This window comes from Malus domestica, chromosome 11 (genome assembly GCF_042453785.1).
Source record: "Malus domestica chromosome 11, GDT2T_hap1".
NCBI lineage: Eukaryota > Viridiplantae > Streptophyta > Magnoliopsida > Rosales > Rosaceae > Malus > Malus domestica.
The window spans coordinates 32,088,117-32,107,812 of record NC_091671.1 but is presented as its reverse complement, the minus strand read 5'-3'; the positions used below and the strand labels follow the sequence as shown (position 1 = coordinate 32,107,812).

Genomic DNA, 19,696 nt, shown 5'->3' with positions numbered 1-19,696 from the left:
CAAGATCAAGCCCCAACGGCTCCTTGAAGATCCGCTCAAATCCACCTTCAAAGATCAAGCCCACGGCCCTTTGAAGAAACTTCCAACAGTTCATCCAAGATCAAGCCCCGACGGCCCTTGGATCAACGAAACATCCACAAATCAACACCTTACGGAGATCGAATCTGATGATCAAAATAGAGAGAGATTGTAACCCGAAATCATCAAATACAAATATTTGTTTGTGCACGTTGTTCTTGTCTCATTCGTTTCAGGAATTTTCCGTGTTCACAAATTGGCACGCCCAGTGGGACAATCTCTGCCTCTCATCTCTTTCTCCGTTCAAGAAATCCGAGCGCACTTCCAAAATTAATGGCATCAAGGAAGGCTCAAACTGTTCCCGCAACCGGCGCAAAGAACAAAAGCGTCCTCGTCGCAACTGGTGTCACTTTGGGCATCACGACTCGAAAGCCCTTGAAGATCCGCTCATCACCGTTACTCAAGATCAAGCCTCAAACGGCCCTTGAAGAAACATTCATCCTCAAGATCAAGCCCCAACGGCTCCTTGAAGATCCGCTCAAATCCACCTTCAAAGATCAAGCCCACGGCCCTTTGAAGAAACTTCCAACAGTTCATCCAAGATCAAGCCCCGACGGCCCTTGGATCAACGAAACATCCACAAATCAACACCTTACAGAGATCGAATCAGAGGATCAAAATAGAGAGAGATTGTAACCCAAAATCATCAAATACAAATATTTGTTTGTGCACGTTGTTCTTGTCTCATTCGTTTCAGGAATTTTCCGTGTTCACAGTAGTATTGAAGACGGACCTCAAAATCTGATGATGTTGGATAATAATAAGGTTATTTCACATGCCATAAAAGTAAAAGAAGAAAGCGGCGAGCAATAAAGAAATTAATTGAAGTACTGGTAATTCGTGTGTTAAAAGTTTATTTGATGCTATCATATTCTGAAAATAGATAATTGTTGATTCACAATTGGCCTGAGTCAAAATTGGGCCTAATTCTACCTTTTAATTATCAAAAAGGGGATTTTAATATTTTAAGATCTTTTTAATATTTTATTATTTGTTTAATTCCTTTCTTATTTGATTTCCTAGGGTTTCTAGGTTAAGAACATTAGAGATAGGTCATCTTGGCTTTAGGTTTGTAATCTTATTCCTATTATTAGTCAAATTGGAGAGTATTCTTTCTTTCTTCCTAGAGAATTCTAGAGGTTTGCTAGTTGTTTTCTAGCCAAGGAATAACGTTCGAGCTTCCTTTCTTACATCTGCTGTGTCATCTGCAAAAAAAAACTCAAACTTGTTTTAGACCTTTTAGTTTCCCATGAACTCTAAACTCCGGAATAAGATTCTCTTCTTTTTTATTATTCTCTCCTCCCCTCTCCCATCCTCTCACACATTTCATTTTATTTTTTCTTTCTATAACAAATTATTGTGAAATATTAATGTAATTTAATTGTGATCCTTCAAATAAAGATGAAGAAGAATCCTACTCCCCTACTCCTCTGTTGATTTTCAACTTCCTACGTCTGACGGTGATATTGATAGGCTGCCATTAGACTTGGCAGTTTTTGACACGACACGATGACACGATACGAAAACGACACGAAAATAACGGGTTTCGGGTCAACACGATAACTTATCGGGTCACTATCAGGTGACCCGTTAAGAACCCGTTAATAACGGGTTCTTAACAGGTATACACGCGGGTAACACGTGGGTAACCCGTTTCGACCCGTTAAGAAAAAAATTATTTTAATAATTTTAAAGTTTAATTACTAAAAGATTTATTATAAAATACAATAGTCATATTAATATATACAATATATTCTATATTAAATATATAGTTTTGTATTATTGTTCTATATAAATTATAAAAAAATGAAAAAAAAAATTTAGTCATTATTTATTTTTATTATGAGAGTTCCTTATTATCATTACTAGGATAAATTTTACATAACATATTCTTGTCCAAAATTAAAATATACTGGTATAGTATTTGTATATGCAAGAACTAAGAAGACATACATACAAGTATGAAAAATGTGAAAGAATATATAAACACTCGTGATTTATCATTATTCCTCCACGAATAGATAATTGTTACACTTATATTATCGTTTAGATTTTTTAAATCCTTCAAACCCTCATGAATAATGTTTTTTATTTGAGGGAAAAATTAATAAAATTAATAATAATTATTGTAGAAGTGTAAAAAATGTAAAAATATATATACAAAATCACTCATATATAAAAAAATGTAAATGCTTTAAATTAAAGATCAAATTTATTCATTACATTCTTATAGGGTCGAGGAGTGTATCTGTAAAAAATCATCAAAATCAGAGATAAAATAACCGTTAAATTATGATTTTTCGTTTATAACCGCTGAAAACTTTTGTTCCATTACGTAATCTCTGAATGTTTGTTTTTTACGATTTTTTACATATGCGATCTCGGAATGTGTACAAATAAGTTTGATGGTTGGATCGTTAAAAAAAGTTTCATAGAATGCATATTGCGTCAAAACAGTAGATTAAGCAAACACTTAGAGTTAATATTATACTTCTATTAAGTATAAAATAGGTTTTTGTGGTATCCACTAGTGTAAATACTTTAAATTAAAGATCAAATTTATTCATTACATTCTTATAGGGTCGAGGAGTGTATCTGTAAAAAATCATCAAAATCGGAGCTAAAATAACCGTTAAATTGTGATTTTTCGTTTATAACCGTCGAAACCTTTTGTTCCGTTACTTAATCTCTGAATGTTTGTTTTTTATGATTTTTTACATATGCGATCTCGGAATGTGTACAAATAAGTTTGACGGTTGGATCATTGAAAAAAGTTTTTTAGAATGCATATTGCGTCAAAACAGTACATTAAACAAACACTTAGAGTTAATATTATACTTCTATTAAGTATAAAATAAGTTTTTGTGGTATCCACTAGTGTAAATACTTTAAATTAAAGATCAAATTTATTCATTACATTCTTATAGGGTCGAGGAGTGTATCTGTAAAAAATCATCAAAATCAGAGATAAAATAACCGTTAAATTGTGATTTTTCATTTATAACCGTCGAAAACTTTCGTTCCATTACGTAATCTCTGAATGTTTGTTTTTTACGATTTTTTACGTATGCGATCTTGGAACGTGTACAAATAATTTTGACGGTTGGATCGTTGAAAAAAGCTTCGTAGAATGCATATTGCATCAAAATGGTAGATTAAACAAACATTTAGAGTTAATATTATACTTCTATTAAGTATAAAATAAGTTTTTGTGGTATCCACTAGTGTAAATACTTTAAATTAAAGATCAATTTTATTCATTACATTCTTATAGGGCCGAGGAGTGTATCTGTAAAAAATCGTCAAAATCAGAGATAAAATAACCGTTAAATTGTGATTTTTCGTTTATAACCGCCGAAAACTTTTGTTCCATTACGTAATCTCTGAATGTTTGTTTTTTACGATTTTTTACGTATGCGATCTCGGAATGTGTACAAATAAGTTTGACGGTTGGATCGTTGAAAAAAGTTTCATAAAATGCATATTGCGTCAAAATGGTAGATTAAGCAAACACTTAGAGTTAATATTATACTTCTATTAAGTATAAAATAAGTTTTTGTGGTATCCACTAGTGTAAATACTTTAAATTAAAGATCAAATTTATTCATTACATTCTCATATGATCGAGGAGTGTATCTGTAAAAAATCATCAAAATCGGAGCTAAAATAACCGTTAAATTGTGATTTTTCGTTTATAACCGTCGAAAACTTTTTTTCCATTACGTAATCTCTGAATGTTTGTTTTTTATGATTTTTTACGTATGCGATCATGGAATGTGTACAAATAAGTTTGACGGTTGGATCGTTGAAAAAAGTTTTGTAGAATGCATATTGCGTCAAAACAGTACATTAAACAAACACTTAGAGTTAATATTATACTTCTATTAAGTATAAAATAAGTTTTTGTGGTATCCACTAGTGTAAATACTTTAAATTAAAGATCAAATTTATTCATTACATTCTTATAGGGTCGAGGAGTGTATCTGTAAAAAATCATCAAAATCAGAGATAAAATGACCGTTAAATTGTGATTTTTCGTTTATAACCGTCGAAAACTTTTGTTCCATTACGTAATCTCTGAATGTTTGTTTTTTACGATTTTTTACGTATGCGATCTCGGAATGTGTACAAATAAGTTTGACGGTTGGATCGTTGAAAAAAGTTTTGTAGAATGCATATTGCGTCAAAACAGTACATTAAACAAACACTTAGAGTTAATATTATACTTCTATTAAGTATAAAATCCACTAGTGTAAATACTTTAAATTAAAGATCAAATTTATTCATTACATTCTTATAGGGTCGAGGAGTGTTTTTGTAAAAAATCATCAAAATCGGAGCTCAAATTACCGTTAAATTGTGATTTTTCGTTTATAACCGTTGAAAACTTTTGTTCCGTTATGTAATCTCTGAATGTTTTTTTTTTACGATTTTTTACGTATGCGATCTCGAAATGTGTACAAATAATTTTGACGGTTGGATCGTTGAAAAAAGTTTCGTAGAATGCATATTGCGTCAAAACGGTAGATTAAACAAACACTTAGAGTTAATATTATACTTCTATTAAGTATAAAATAAGTTTTTGTGGTATCCACTAGTGTAAATACTTTAAATTAAAGATCAAATTTATTCATTACATTCTTATAGGGTCGATGAGTGTATTTGTAAAAAATCATCAAGATCGGAGCTAAAATAACCGTTAAATTGTGATTTTTCGTTTATAACCGTCGAAAACTTTTGTTCCATTACGTAATCTCTGAATGTTTGTTTTTTAAAGATTTTTACGTATGCAATCTTGGAATGTGTACAAATAAGTTTGACGGTTGGATCGTTGAAAAAAGTTTTTGGACCGCCAGCAATAGATAATTTTGTAGTAGTAAAACCTTAAATTTATTTAACCGTTAATTGTTATTTACACTTTATTCTTCTGACTGAATTTCATTTTTAAAATTTTATTTTTTGAAAACATGATCATCTGGTGGATGTAAGAAGATGATATCACGTTTCGATATTTACGATTAACTGAAATATGAGTCAATGTCATATAATTTGTAGAAACTTTATAAACATCAATCAATATTTTCACTAAACGTAGAACTCTAAATATAATATCAACGATCCAACGATCCAAACCGTTCATCTACCTGCACCCTCTAATAGATCATGTTTTCAAAAAAGAAAATCTAAAAAAAAGAAATTTGATGAGAACAATGAACCATAAATGTAAACAACAATCAACGGTTAAATTTTGATCTATGATTTATATGATTATAGTGGCGAATTTCGAAGTTAAGCTCTTCATGAAAGTTATAAAGCTTGTCATTACGAGTGTTTATATATTTTTTTCTATATTTTTTTACACTTCTACATTAATTAAAAAACTATTAAAGACTTTAGGTAAGCGAAAATATACTTAAAACAAAATTGCGTTTTTATGTTTTGGATGTGATAATATGAAATGTATATACTTATTTAGTATTATGTTTTTCATTTGATTATTTATTGGTTTAAAATATATTTTCCTTAACGGGTAACGGGTCGGGTCATATTACCTGTTAATATTATCGGGTCGATTTCGGGTCGGGTCATTTTACCCGTTTATTTTAACGGGTGTTACACGACACGACCCGTTAAGATATCGGGTATGACACGAAAACGACACGAACACGAAAAACACGACACGAATGCCAAGTCTAGCTGCCATATTCACATGGCAGAAAACAACAACCAAGAGCAAGACGCAGCCTGTACGAATGTGAAAGGACTCCAAGGAGTTGGTCTTTCATTCATTGATGGGGCCTGATCATTGATGCACTCTTTTGACCTACCAATGTATGAATCAATTGTACGAAAATATCTAGTCAAATCAAATTTTAAATTAAATTTTGTAAATTATATAAGACGATAATTGAATTATTATTAAAATATAAATTAATGTGCTCATCACTATAATAATTATCATTAAATGAATTTTAATTTTAAAATTTATGTAATAGAATGATAAAATCACGTGAATCACACGTGAAGACGGTAGTGTATAGTGAGCAAAAATGGGCCCGAGCTAAATACAATTGCGTGATTGATCGAGGGAGCAGGTAATAAAAGATACTCAGTTTTGTTTTTATTTATTTTTACTTGAAAACCATTCATTTTCCAACACTGTCGGATGCTTGAATGCGAAAATGCATAGGATCTGGCAGCTGGCTTATCGATCCATCCATTTCTTATACACTCTTATCCTTTTTTATTTATGTGATGACAATTAAATCAAATCAAATCAATATTTTATATTATTATTATTTTTTATTTTATTATTTTTATAAAAAAATTAATATAAAATATTGATGTTACTTAACCGTGATTGCATAAAATAAAAAAGAATGATAGTATATAGGAAGTGGGAGGGCAGGTCTGAAATGCATTTTCTTGACTGCTTTACGGAAATTGGAGCATGTACTATTTAATGTTCATTATTGACAAATGAATATCTTCGAAAGCACAACAGCTCTTCTGAGATATTTTTTATTATGATCAGAACATAAGTAGTATATCTTGTATTTTATATAAGTGATGAAAATTTTTAATTCAAATTATTAACTTTATAATATACATATTCCGTGTTACGGTTATACTGAAAAATCTATCTAGTACCCGTTTTCTATACGTAGTTACCCGTCAATAACGAAACCTTCACGACATACATCTCTGATCTTCTCAATTAACAATCACTGGGGTCTTTTTTAGTTCTATCCTTAACTTGGATCAAACCCAGTAGAAAGGGAGATAAAGAACGAAAGTTCAATGGTTCATCTTTTGTTTTCGTTGATGATCGGTACTAATTTGCTCTTCATGTTATCCACAATTTGCTTTGCAGTTAACAGCATTAGTCCCTCCCAGTCTGTTCGTGATGGCACGACCTTGGTTTCGAAAGATGGAAGCTTTGAGCTTGGTTTCTTCAATTCAGGTAGTTCCACGAACCGTTACTTGGGGATTTGGTACAAGAACATTCCAGTTAGAACTGTTGTTTGGGTTGCAAACCGATGCAACCCCATCAACGATTCTTCCGGCATGTTGATGATAAACGGCACAGGTAATCTTGTGCTGTTGGGTCAGAATAAGAGTGTCGTTTGGTGGACAAGCTCAGTTAAAAATGTCCAAAGTGCAAGGGTAGAGCTTTTGGATTCTGGTAATTTAGTCCTAAGAGATGTCGTCGCAGGAACCCATTTGTGGCAAAGCTTCGATTATCCTTCTGATACTTTGTTACCAGGAATGAAGATGGGATGGGACTTGAGGACTGGTGTGAAACGAAGTTTATCAGCATGGAAAAATTCAGAAGACCCTTGTCCGGGAGATTTCACTTACGGGATCCAAATGCAACTTAATACATATCCTGAGGCATATGTGCGTATAGGCACTGCAAAATACTATCGTACTGGCCCATGGAACGGACTGAGATTCAGTGGTTCACCAGAATTAAAGCCTAATCCACTTTACAGTTTCAAATTTGTGTATAATGAAGATGAAGTGTACTACATGTACAACCTTCAAGATAAGTCTGTAATCTCAAGAATAGTTTTGAACCAAACCACCAGGTCGCGTGATCGATTTACATGGATTGAAGCGGATCAAACTTGGAGGGCCTATTCATCGGTACCTAGGGACTTGTGTGATCATTATGGCTTCTGTGGAGCCAATGGAAAATGTATCATAGGTGAGAATCCAGTCTGCCAATGCCTGAAAGGATTCAGGCCTAAGTCCCAAGAAAAATGGAATTTAACCGACTGGTCTTTAGGATGTGTGCGGAAGAAACCACTGAGCTGCCATGGAAGAGATAAAGATGGGTTTCTTAAATTTTCTGGATTGAAATTACCAGATACTACACTTTCTTGGGTGAACAAAACTATAAATCTCGAGGAATGCAGAGCCAAATGCTTGAACAACTGTTCATGTATGGCTTATACAAGCTCGGATATCAGAGGAGGAGGCACTGGTTGTGTCATCTGGTTCGGTGAGCTTACAGATATCAGGCAGTTTCTGGTTGGTGGGCAGGAGCTATATATTCGAATGTCAGCTTCTGAGTTAGGTATGGAAATTTGCTCTGATACAAAGTCCATTCTGCTTCTATCAAAAATTAACTAATTGACCTTAATTTTTCCCTGTTCTCTTTTTTCGTTGCAATTTTATTTTGTCTACAATCATTTAGAAGACAATGATCGTCGATTGAAGACAGCAATGATAGTTGCAATTACCGTAGCAGCAATAATTTCTGGTCTTCTGTTAGCTGGATATTACATTCACCGAAGGAGGACAAAATTAAAAGGTAGATGAAGTGGAATGAGCCATTTTGCACATTATCCGTGGATGTTCTTTGATTGTATTTGAATAGATATTTGAGAGAAAAGATTTGAAGTTGTATTGTGTTTAATTTGGTTAGAAGAGATATGCTTAAACTAGCACATGTTCCAGCTGCACATATAGGTTTTAGTTTGCTTACTCTTACTTGAAGGCTATAGCTAAATATTCTTGTCCCGGATTTTTTTTATTTTATTTGGATGAGTTGGATGAGTATTTCAGAGAAATGTATTTAAGATTTTATCAAATATAATTTGGTTGAGAGATATGTTTAACCTAGTACATATTCCATCTGCATATACAAATTTTAATTTGCTTACTCTTACATAGCTAACATGAAGTCCATTCTAATACATGAGAAACAGAAGTAAGAGAAACAAATCGGAACAATGAAGAGGACCTGGAGCTTCCGCTCTTTGACGTGACCACAATAGCAACTGCTACAGATAACTTTTCAAGCGATAACAAGCTCGGAGAAGGTGGTTTTGGATCTGTTTACAAGGTAAAGTTCCAATCTGCTTCATAATACGGGCCAAACTAATCACTTCATCATGTGTTTCGTTATATTGAGATACTGTAAATTGTCAGGGGACCCTGGCAGATGGACAAGAAATTGCTGTGAAGAGGCTTTCAAGAAGTTCTGGCCAAGGATTTAATGAGTTCATGAATGAAGTTATACTGATTGCCAAGCTTCAGCACCGAAATCTCGTAAAGCTTCTTGGATGCTGTGTTCAAGGGGAGGAGAAAATGCTGATTTATGAATACATGCCCAACAAAAGCCTGGATTCCTTTCTTTTCGGTTTGAAACATTGTACCTTATAAAATATTGTTGCTTTAAATAATTTCATATATAGGTTTGTGTACAGAACTGAAGTTGGATTTCGAATGAACTTGCCAGATCAAACAGGAGAATTGCTGTTAGATTGGCCTAAACGTTTCGACATTATTTGTGGAATTGCTCGGGGTCTCCTCTATCTGCATCAAGATTCCAGGCTAAGGATTATTCATAGAGATCTGAAAGCAAGTAATGTTTTACTTGATAATGAAATGAATCCAAAAATTTCAGACTTTGGTTTGGCTAGAATATTAGTTGGAGGTGATCAGATTGGCGGAAATACAAACAGAGTGGTTGGAACATAGTAAGTTTCTCTTGAAATTATTGCCACAAGAACGGATTATTATGTTCTCACTGATCTATGATGTTTCTATGTTTTACAGCGGTTACATGGCACCAGAATATGCTCTTGATGGGCTATTTTCTGTCAAATCAGATGTCTTTAGCTTCGGTATTTTGGTCTTGGAGGTCATAAGTGGAATAAAAAACAAGGGATTCTACCATCCAAACCACAGCCAAAACCTTGTTGGACATGTAAGTAGCAAGAATAAACTTCATACATAGAGACCAATGGATAAAAATTGACGGAGTTTTTTGACATGTTTCAGGCGTGGAAATTATGGAACGAAGGCCGGCCTTTAGAACTTATTGATACATGTTTAGCAGGCTCATGTATGCTATCAGAAGCGTTACGTTGCATCCACGTTAGTCTCCTATGTGTGCAACATAATCCTGAGGACAGGCCAAACATGGCATCTGTGGTTATAATGTTGGGAAGTGAGATTGCATTGACTCACCCCAAACAACCTGGTTTCTTTACAAAAATGGAATCACACGAAGCAGGTAACCAATCATCTTCAACCAATGAAATATCAATTACGCTTTTGGAGCCTCGATAAGGGTCGTTTAGTTGTGTATAGGTTAAACACCTAACACGTGCGTGGTCAGGAAACAAGCAGTTTGATATACAGATCCAAGTGGTCTGTCTGTTATTGACCAATAGATGGGGCTCGTTATAGATGGTTCAAAGCAGACAAGAAAGATAAAAGAAATTTTGGTTATTCTTCTATACTACATTGATATACATCTTTCTTTACGTATGTACATAGTGCCTTGTTGAACAATTTTTGAATGAGGCTACGAGTGATTCGTATGTTCTTTCCAACAGGCACAATAGAAGGGCTTAGCATTTTACTCTCGGACATGACCTTTGGGTTGTAATTTTCATATTATTCAGTCAATAAATTTGGAGGTTTTCTCAATTCCTGATAAATTTCAGATTGGTAGTGAATCTTAACTTAGGGTACGATGCATATTTGCGACTTTATGGTCAGATATTAAATTGTATGTTGCTCAAGGTTAGCATCAGGGCGGGCAAGATTTTAGGGGCCTGTATAAACTTTAAGCAGAAAACACCTAAAAATAAGCAAAGTGTGGTGGTGGTCAGACACTTCAACTCATGCAGAATTGTTTTGGGTTCGAAACTGCTTGATACTTTTTGTGAACTTCCTTTTGGAGTTAATGATTATACCAAAAAAAAGGATTATCGGGGAGATTCGAACTAGTTTGTTAAGAAGCGGAAGAACCCCAGTGTGCACATTTAAATATATGTATTCCCCCACTTTTCTTCCTTCTCCAAGTTCAACCATTAAAGGTATTGATGCACAAAATCAGCGAGGACTTTGGTATAACAGAAAGTGTTAAGTTTGTGACCTTCGCTAGATTGTTCCGGTCACTAGTGTGGATAAATATGTAAATGGATAGAGACAGGGAAGCAAACACAAGATGTACGTGGTTTACCCAGATTGACTACGTATACAAAGTAGAGGAATTCTCATTAATTGTGAAGGGTTTACACAAGTACATAGGTTCAAGCTCTCCTTTTGTGAGTACTAGTGAATGATTTAGTACAAATGACATTAGGAAATATTGTGAGAGAATGATCTCTATTTATAGAAGAGAGTTTCTAGTTTCTAGTTTTTAGTTTCATTCTGACATTGACACGTGTAGCGCTGTGATTAGCCTTCTGGTTTGAGGGAAACTCTTTTGGGTCCTTGACGGTATAACGTTGATCGGTGCTCAGTAGTTTCGGGATTAGTCAAGTATGGTACAAACAGTGCTTCCTTAAATTCCCGAGTGAGGGAAGCTCATCGGTTAAGGACTTGCAAGATCCAAGCTATTGAGTAATCACGAAACTTCTAAGTACCGAAGTGTGGTGTCATTTTCACTTGCCTTATCTGTCTCATATATAGATGTGACATCTTCTCTGGAAGTATTTTTCCTCTATCAAGGGGTGGTATCTTTAACCGATGAACATGCACAAGGTAATGTACCAATTTCACTTGAAGCTTACTTGTAGTTTTGGGCTTGGTCAAGTGCGATACAAACCCTATAGTAGGAGTCCCCCAAGTCGCCGAGCTAGGAGATTTGCCGAAGGAGGTAACAGACATGGTAAGCAAACAGACTTCCAAGCAAGCAACCTGGATTGGAAGTTCGACTTCGGCTTACGGTTGATTGTTCTCCTTCTCCTTGTGTCGTAAACAGCAACAAGGATAAGGAGAAGCAAATAGAGAAGAGATGATAAGAGATATTTTTGTTTTTGAAGAAGTAACTTTCCATAGGCCTATTCTTAAATTGGGCTGGAGGGTTTTCTGGTTTCCTCCAGAGTATAAGGCCGACTCAAGAATTTGAGGGTCAAAACAAGTCCATCAAATCTAGAGTACGTTCGACCCTGATGATATGGAATACTTTTGTTGTTGACAAAGTAGTGGATGCATCGGCACGTGTTCTGTTACGCTTGTCTCTACATGTTTTCTTGTATCCTTCTCACTTGGCCTATTTGCTCCTCATTCAGATGTGGTATCTTCTCTGGAAGCATAAGATGTTGAAGATGAGTACTCGAGAGCAATGCCAGGTAAGTAATCAGGCAAGGGGTTCCAAACAGTCAGTTCCTGACTGGAAGCTTGATTCAAAGTGCTGACTGATTGCTCTCTTTCTCCTTGTCTTGCAGGTAAGAATAATGCCAAAGGAAAAGACAAAGAAAAAGCATGATATGAGATGCTCTTGCTTTTAACCCTGATGATATGAGATACTTTTGCTCTGTTGTGGCTTGTTTGCAGAGGTATTATCGGAAGGAAAAGAAGCTGAGCATTTCGAGAGACTCTGCTGAGAGTACCCTCTGGGATGTAAAGAAAAGTTGAGCATTTTTTTATTTGTAGGTCTGCCTGGCTGTGGAGGATGGAGGTCGACATATATAGGAGTCTTCCTAACAACAAGTAGTAGTGCTATTCCTTTACCCTTCTTGGTTATAACAATGTAGTGGAAGCTGCAAGCTTCACTGTTTTAACTTTGTCAAAGCACTTTGAAAAAGTGGTCTATGGTATCTGGAAAGCTGATGTTGCATGTGAAGATTGCAGACAAGCTTTATCCAAGGAAATCTAGCTCTCGAAGTTCGGAGAGCGGTGCCTCTTCGGTTTTCGAACAAGCAATCATGTCGGGGATTTGGCTCTCGAGATTCCGAGAACGGTGCCTCTTTGATTTTTGAGAAAGCAATCATATTGGAAGACTGACTCTTGAGATTCGGAGAGTAGTGCCTCTTCAATTTTTGAGAAAGTAATCATGTTAGGAGTCTGGCTCTCGAGATTCGGAGGGTCATGCCTCTTCGATTTTTTAGCACGTAATCCTGTTTGGAGTTTGGCTCTCCAGATTCGTAGAGCGGTGCCTTTTCGATTTTTGAGAAAGTAATCATGTTGGGAGTCTGACTCTTGAGATTCGGAGAGCAGTGTCTTTTCGATTTTTGATAAAGTAACCATATTGAGAGTCTGGCTCTCTAGATTCGGAGGGTGGTGCCTCTTCGATTTTTGAGCAAGCAATCTTGCTGAGAGTGTTTTCTCGAATGTGAGTAAAGGTTGGGCATTTTTATCAGTCTGCCTTGCCACGTAGTACGGAGGTTGACACACATTGAGACTTTCTAGTTATCAAGCAGTGATGCTGTTCCTTTACCCTTGTGGGTAATAGTAGGGTAATTGGACCTTCAAAATTTATGTGTCTAAATTTTGTCAGAAATCTTTGGCAAAGTTATCTGTGGTACCCGAGGAGCTGATGTTACGTGTGAAAGTGGTGCCTCTTCGGAATCCGGAGAGTGGTGCATTTTCGATTTTTGAACCAACGGCCATGTTGTCCTTTCTTTTATATGGGCACCAATTGTGTGCAAGAAGTACATTCAGAGAGTTATTGCTTTTAGGAATTTCCCCCTTACTTTAGAGATTTATTGCACCTCATTTCTCCTTCATCATTTCTGAGAATGTCTAGCCCACCGACCGTCGTTTTGACTTGAACTTTGGGGAAGAGGGAGCCATGCCTTCTCAAGACAACATATGGCGCCCATCCTTCTTATCCCTTACTGGTCCTTTTACCGTTGGGGACTCTGTGATGAAGAATGATATGACTGCTACGGTGGTGGCCAGGAACCTTCTCACTCCCAAAGATAACAGATTACTTTCCAAACGGTCTGATGAGTTGGCTGTTAAGGTTTATCTGGCTCTCAGTGTTCAGTGTGCAAGTTCTGTGTCTAATATGGCCCAACGCCTATTTGCTCGAACCCGCCAAGTTGAATCATTGGCAACTAAAATGATAAGTCTCTAACAGGAGATCAGAGGGCTCAAGCATGAGAATAAAAAGTTACACAGGCTCGTACATGACTATGCTACAAACATGAAGAGGAATCTCGACCAGCTGCAGGAATCTGATGGTCAGATTTTACTTGATCATTAGAGGTTTGTGAGTTTGTTCCAAAGGCATTTATTGCCTTCGTCTTCTGGGGCTCTACCGCGTAATAAAGCTCCAAATGATCAACCTTCGGTGTCTCCTCCTTCTGGGTTCTGCCTAGTACTGAGGCTCCGAATAATCACCCTCTGGTGCCTCCTCTTTCTGGGGCTCTGCCGACTGTTGAGACTTCTCCTGAGCAACCTTTGTGAAGGCTCCCTCTTGTTTGTTTATTTTGATTCATGTATATGTACATATTTGTAACTTATCGGAGATATCAATAAACAAGCTTTGCTTCATTTCAACGTATTGTGTTAAATACACCAATGCCTTCTTCACTAAGTTCTTTGAATTTTTCCTTTTGTTGAATCTTGTATGTTGAAGCTTTGTGAGTGAAGCATGTAGGTTGAGGTAGTGCTCCCTTAATTTTTCGAGTGAGGAAAACTTCTCGGTTGGAGACTTGAAAAAATCCAAGTCACTGAGTGGTCGTGAGACTTCCGACTATCAAGGTAGTCTCTGGTTGAGGGAGTTGACGAATGAGGTATCTCGCTAGTAGCCAAGTTTCCAAAGTAACAAAACTTTACCATTTTCCTTTCTAAGTGGTAGCTCAAAACTCCTCTTTCATATATATTTGTTATGAAAGTTGTTAGGCCCAAAGACGATGAGGCCTAAACTATTTTTTTTTTAATTCTCGAATTTTCGAATTTCTGAAAGAAAGAAAAAAAAAAAAAAAAAAAATATATATATATATATATATATATATATATATATATATTTTAAGCTTTATAGGTGAAGTTTTGAGGTTGAAGCTTTGTTGGGTACCATGAATTGATTTTGCTTCACACTATCTTGATCAAGATAGTGTGAAGTTTTTGTGTTAAAGCTTTGTAGGTGAAGCTTTTGTGGGTGGGGCTTTTGTGGTGGGTGAAGCTTTTGTAGGTGGGGAACCTTTTGTGGTGGGTGAAGTTTTTGTGGATGAAGTTTTTGTGGGTGAAGCTTTTGTGGTGGGGGAAGCTTTTGTTGGTGAAGCTTTTATGGGTGAACTTTTTGTAGGTGAAGTTTTTGTGGTGGGTGAAGCTTTTGTGGTGGGGGAAGCTTTTGTCGGTAAAGCTTTTATGAGTGAAACTTTTGTGGTGGGGGAAGCTTTTGTGGGTGAAGCTTTGTTGGTGAAGCTTTTATTTGTGGTGGGTGAAGCTTTTGTGGTGGGTGAAGCTTTTATGGGTGAAGCTTTTGTTGGTGAAGCTTTTATGGGTGAAGCTTTTGTAGGTGAATCTATTGTGGGTGAAGCTATTGTGGGTGAAGTTTTTGTTGGTGAAACTTTTATGGGTAAAGCTATTATGGGTAGGGGAAGTTTTTGTGGGTGAAGCTTTTGTGGTATGGAAAGCTTCTTTTGTGGTAGGGGAAGCTTTTGTGGGTGAAGCTTTTGTTGGTAAAGCTTTTTTAGGTGAAGCTTTTTTAGGTGAAGCTTTTGTGGTGGGTGAAGCTTTTGTGGTGGGTGAAGCTTTTGTGGGTGAAGCTTTTATAGGTGAAGTTATTGTAGGTGAAGCTTTTATGTTGAAGCTTTGTAGGTGAAGCTTTGAAGTTGAAGCTTTGAAGGTGAAGTTTTTGTGGTGGGTGAAACTTTTATGGATGAAGCTTTTGGCTTTTGTTGGTGAAGTTTTTATGGGTGAAGCTATTATGGGTGGGGGAAACTTTTGTGGGTGAAACTTTTGTGGTGGGGGAAGCTTCTTTTGTGGGTGAAGCTTTTGTAGTGGGATAAGCTTTTGTGAGTGAAGCTTTTGTGATGGGTGGATGCTTTTGTAGGTGAAGCTTTTGTGGGTAAAGCTTTTGTAGGTGAAGCTTTTGTGATGGGTGAAGCTTTTGTGGGTGAAGCTTTTATGGGTGAAGCTATTATGGGTGAAGCTTTTGTGTTGAAGCTTTGTAGGTGAAGCTTTGGAGTTGAAGCTTTGTAGGTGAAGCTTTGTAGGTGAAGCTTTTGAGTTGAAGTTTTGTAGGTGAAGCTTTTGTGTTGAAGTTTTTGTAGGTGAAGCTTTGAAGTTGAAGTTTTGGAGGTGAAGCTTTGGAGTTGAAGCTTTTATTAGGTACCATGAATTGATTTTGCTTCACACTATCTTGATTAAGATAGTGTGAAGCTTTTGAGAATTTGTAGTTGTCCTCCATTGATGAAGCTTTTGTTGGTGAAGCTTTTGTGGTGAAGCTTTGTTGGGTACCACGAATTGATTTTGCTTCACACTATCTTGATCAAGATAGTGTGAAGTTTTTGAGAATTTGTAATTGTCCTCCATTGATGAAGCTTTATTGAATTTCTTTTTTTTTTTTTTAAGAAACTAGAAATTTGAAAATGTGGGAGAGACAACATATACAAATTTTGCTTTCACACTGTTGAGCAAGAGATTGTGATGCAAGCCACACCTTGTAGTAGTCGAAGGTTTGGATGAACCATATAAATTGAATTTGCTTCGAACAGTCTTGAATTTGCCTTGAAGGTTTGAGAATTGTAGTTACCCTCTATTAATGAAGCTTTTGTTGGCACCATAAATTGGTTTTGCTTCACACTGTCTTGATTAAGAGTGTGTGAAGTTTTTGAGAATTGTGGTTGCCCTCCATTGATGAAGCTCTTGTTGGTACCATAAATTAGTTTTGCTTCATATTGTCTTGATCAAGAGTGTGTGAAGCTTTTGAGAATTGTGGTTGAACTCTTTTGACGAAGCTTTTGTTGGCACCATAAATTGGTTTTGCTTCACAATGTCTTGATCAAGAATGTGTAAAGCTTTTGAGAATTGTGGTTGAACTCCTTTGATGAAGCTTTTGTTGGCACCATAAATTGGTTTTGCTTCACATTGTCTTGATCAATAGTGTGTGAAGCTTTTGAGAATTGTGGTTGCCCTCCATTGATGAAGCTCTTGTTGGCACCATAAATTGGTTTTGCTTCACACTGTCTTGATCAAGAGTGTGTGAAGCTTTTGAGAATTATGGTTGAACTCCTTTGATGAAACTTTTGTTGGCAACATAAATTGGTTTTGTTTAACACTGTCTTAATCAAGAGTGTGTGAAGCTTTTGAGAATTGTGGTTGAACTCCTTTGATGAAGCTTTTGTTGGCACCATAAATTGGTTTTGCTTCACATTGTCTTGATCAATAGTGTGTGAAGCTTTTGAGAATTGTGGTTGCCCTCCATTGATGAAGCTCTTGTTGGCACCATAAATTGGTTTTGCTTCACACTGTCTTGATCAAGAGTGTGTGAAGCTTTTGAGAATTATGGTTGAACTCCTTTGATGAAACTTTTGTTGGCAACATAAATTGGTTTTGTTTAACACTGTCTTAATCAAGAGTGTGTGAAGCTTTTGAGAATTGTGGTTGTCCTCTATTGATGAAGCTCTTATTGGCACCATAAATTGGTTTTGCTTCACACTGTCTTGATCAAGAGTGTGTGAAGCTTTTGAGAATTATGGTTAACTCCTTTGATGAAGCTTTTGTTGGCACCATAAATTGGTTTTGCTTCACACTGTCTTGATCAAGAATGTGTGAAGCTTTTGAGAATTATGGTTGAACTCCCTTGATGAAACTCTTGTTGGCACCATAAATTGGTTTTGCTTCACATTGTCTTGATCAAGAGTGTGAAGCTTTCTACGAGTTGTAGTGTTTGCATTGTTACAGAGGGGAAATGTCTGAAGCAAATGCAAAAGAGCTGAATAGCTTGATCTTCGTACGCCATGCACTGAAGTTGTTGTTGGCTTGCAATAAGACTTTGTTGGTGACTATAACTCTTATTGGGCATAAGTGCTCCCCTAGTTTAGTTGTCAAGCTTGAGGATTTTTTATTATTTATGAATGCTAGAAGTTCGCATGTACAAGTTGTACCACTCGTCTTCTAGTAGGTGGAATGAATGGTGAGTTGCTTTCATCACTTGGTTGGTGGTACGAAGGTGAGTTCCTTCATCACCTTTCATCACATTTCATCACCTGGTTGGTGGCACGAGGATGAGTTCCTTCTTCACCTGATTAGTGGCATGAATGACAAGTTGCCAAATGATATTAGAGTACGGGTTGTACATTTCATCACCTGGTTGGTGAGAATAAGGGTAAGGTGTCGAGGCACATTGTAGCAGGCGTCGAAGATAAAATGTATGTTAATCATTTCGAAGCACAGTTGACTTATGTATAGATGTGTTGGAATGTATGATATTTATGTATGAATGTGTTGGAATGTATAATGTTTATGTTGATTGATATGAGTGATGCTTATGAATGTTTTGCTATGTATGAAGGGATCCATGCTTTTGATATGTGAACCATGTTGGTTGTAACATTTAGTATCACATACTTTGTGTCAAAGTACGCGTGTTGAAGCTCTGAGTTGGAGTATAAAGGTAGGTCAGCGTAGACAAAGTGTTCCAGTGCTAGGAACGCAAAAGTCTCATAAGAAGTTATCTGAATTCCCTATTCTTTAAATATTTGTCGAATGGCTTGTGTGACAAAAGATCTCAAGCGGTTGAGAATTAAAACATTTGTAATGTGTATGCCTTCTTATAATAGCATTTCCTTCAGTACCTAGTCCTCCACTTTGAAAGAGTGAGGCTTGGCCCCATAATCATAATAGTCGACGGTACGTTCACCCTTGATTGTCTTGATACGAATTTTTATCCCTCTTATTGTAATAGGCTTGTTGAGAGTAAAAATATTTCCTTTTACCAAGAGACAGATACATTTGGTGACTTAGCGAGTAGCTAAATGAGGCAGGAGATGATGCAATGGGTATGTGAATGACCAATATCTCCTCACTTGGTAGAACTTGACTTCCACTTCCCATTTGTTGATAGGGGTTAACCATATGGGAGTTCCCTTGGTATGTCCTTGCTTCAGTGGAGGTGTGGTTGTAAGCATGTGCCATCACCTCAGAGTAAGTTTTCCAAGTGTTGGCATTGATCATGTACTTGAAGAAACAATCATGTAGGCCTGCCGTGAAGGCCTTGAGGGCGGTCTTGTCATCTGCCTCAGCGCATCAAGAATACTCATGGCTGAAGCGACCGGCATACTCTCGTAGTGACTCGTCCGGCTTCTGGCGAATAGAGTACAAGTCATCTGCAGAATGCAAGTGATCGGTCTAGAAGATATGTTGAGAGACAAACAATTTCCTTAATTCCTCAATTGAGTCTACCGTCTCAGGTGGAAGACGGCAATACCAGTTTAGAGCTCCGTCAGAGAGGGTGGAGAGGAAGAGAAGACATCGTTCTTCGTCGGTGTGCATCCGATATGCCAGGGTAGACTCAAAGATGTTAAGGTGTTCAATTGGGTCTTCCCTTCCAGTATAGAGTTGTAAACCAAGCTTTTGTTTTGTTTTCGCTTAAAGGGGGGTGTCGATGATCCTTCTTGTGAGAATGCCAGGCCTGGGTTAGTTCCAATCAGGTATCTCGGCCTGACGTTCAGCCTTCAACTTGTTTACTTCTTCAATGAGCTATAGGACAAGGGGGTCTTGAGTGGAGTCATGTACCACTGAAATTTTCTTTCGTAAGTCTCCATCGCCTCTTGGAAGTAAGAAAGTTTGAGCAAGGGCGTGTGGTTTTTTCTTGGACTCGCCATACTGACTTCTAGAGCGAGTCTGTCGGAATACCTCAGAGTCCCCCGTACCTTCATGTTCCTTTGGGACCTGTCGTTCCTTCCCTAGATTG

The 19,696-nt window shown here is 36.7% G+C and overlaps 1 protein-coding gene across 3 annotated transcripts; it reads left to right on the top strand.

Moving 5' to 3' along the window:
• Positions 1-6,570: 6,570 nt before the first annotated feature.
• LOC103423008 (G-type lectin S-receptor-like serine/threonine-protein kinase At4g27290) lies at positions 6,571-10,527 on the top strand. Of its 3 annotated transcripts, none has more exons than XM_008361078.4 (7): positions 6,571-8,161; positions 8,282-8,398; positions 8,796-8,932; positions 9,019-9,229; positions 9,329-9,569; positions 9,649-9,799; positions 9,874-10,527. In XM_008361078.4, the coding sequence occupies exons 1-7, from the start codon at positions 6,880-6,882 to the stop codon at positions 10,162-10,164; spliced, it is 2,430 nt and encodes an 809-aa protein (XP_008359300.2). In that variant the 5' UTR covers positions 6,571-6,879; the 3' UTR covers positions 10,165-10,527. The 3 variants fall into 3 exon arrangements, with proteins under 3 accessions (XP_008359300.2, XP_008359301.2, XP_070664930.1); XM_008361079.4 differs by having other exon boundaries at positions 6,729-8,161; positions 8,285-8,398; XM_070808829.1 differs by lacking the exon at positions 8,282-8,398 and having other exon boundaries at positions 6,745-8,161.
• Positions 10,528-19,696: the final 9,169 nt, after the last annotated feature.

Excerpts from the sequence above, each read along its gene's own strand:
- LOC103423008 (XM_008361078.4), top strand. The coding sequence starts at position 6,880 with ATGGTTCATCTTTTGTTTTCGTTGATGATCGGTACTAATTTGCTCTTC. Across the intron at positions 8,933-9,018 it reads GTTTTGGATCTGTTTACAAG|GGGACCCTGGCAGATGGACA; the intron begins GTAAAGTTCCAA and ends GTAAATTGTCAG. Across the intron at positions 9,570-9,648 it reads AACAGAGTGGTTGGAACATA|CGGTTACATGGCACCAGAAT; the intron begins GTAAGTTTCTCT and ends TATGTTTTACAG.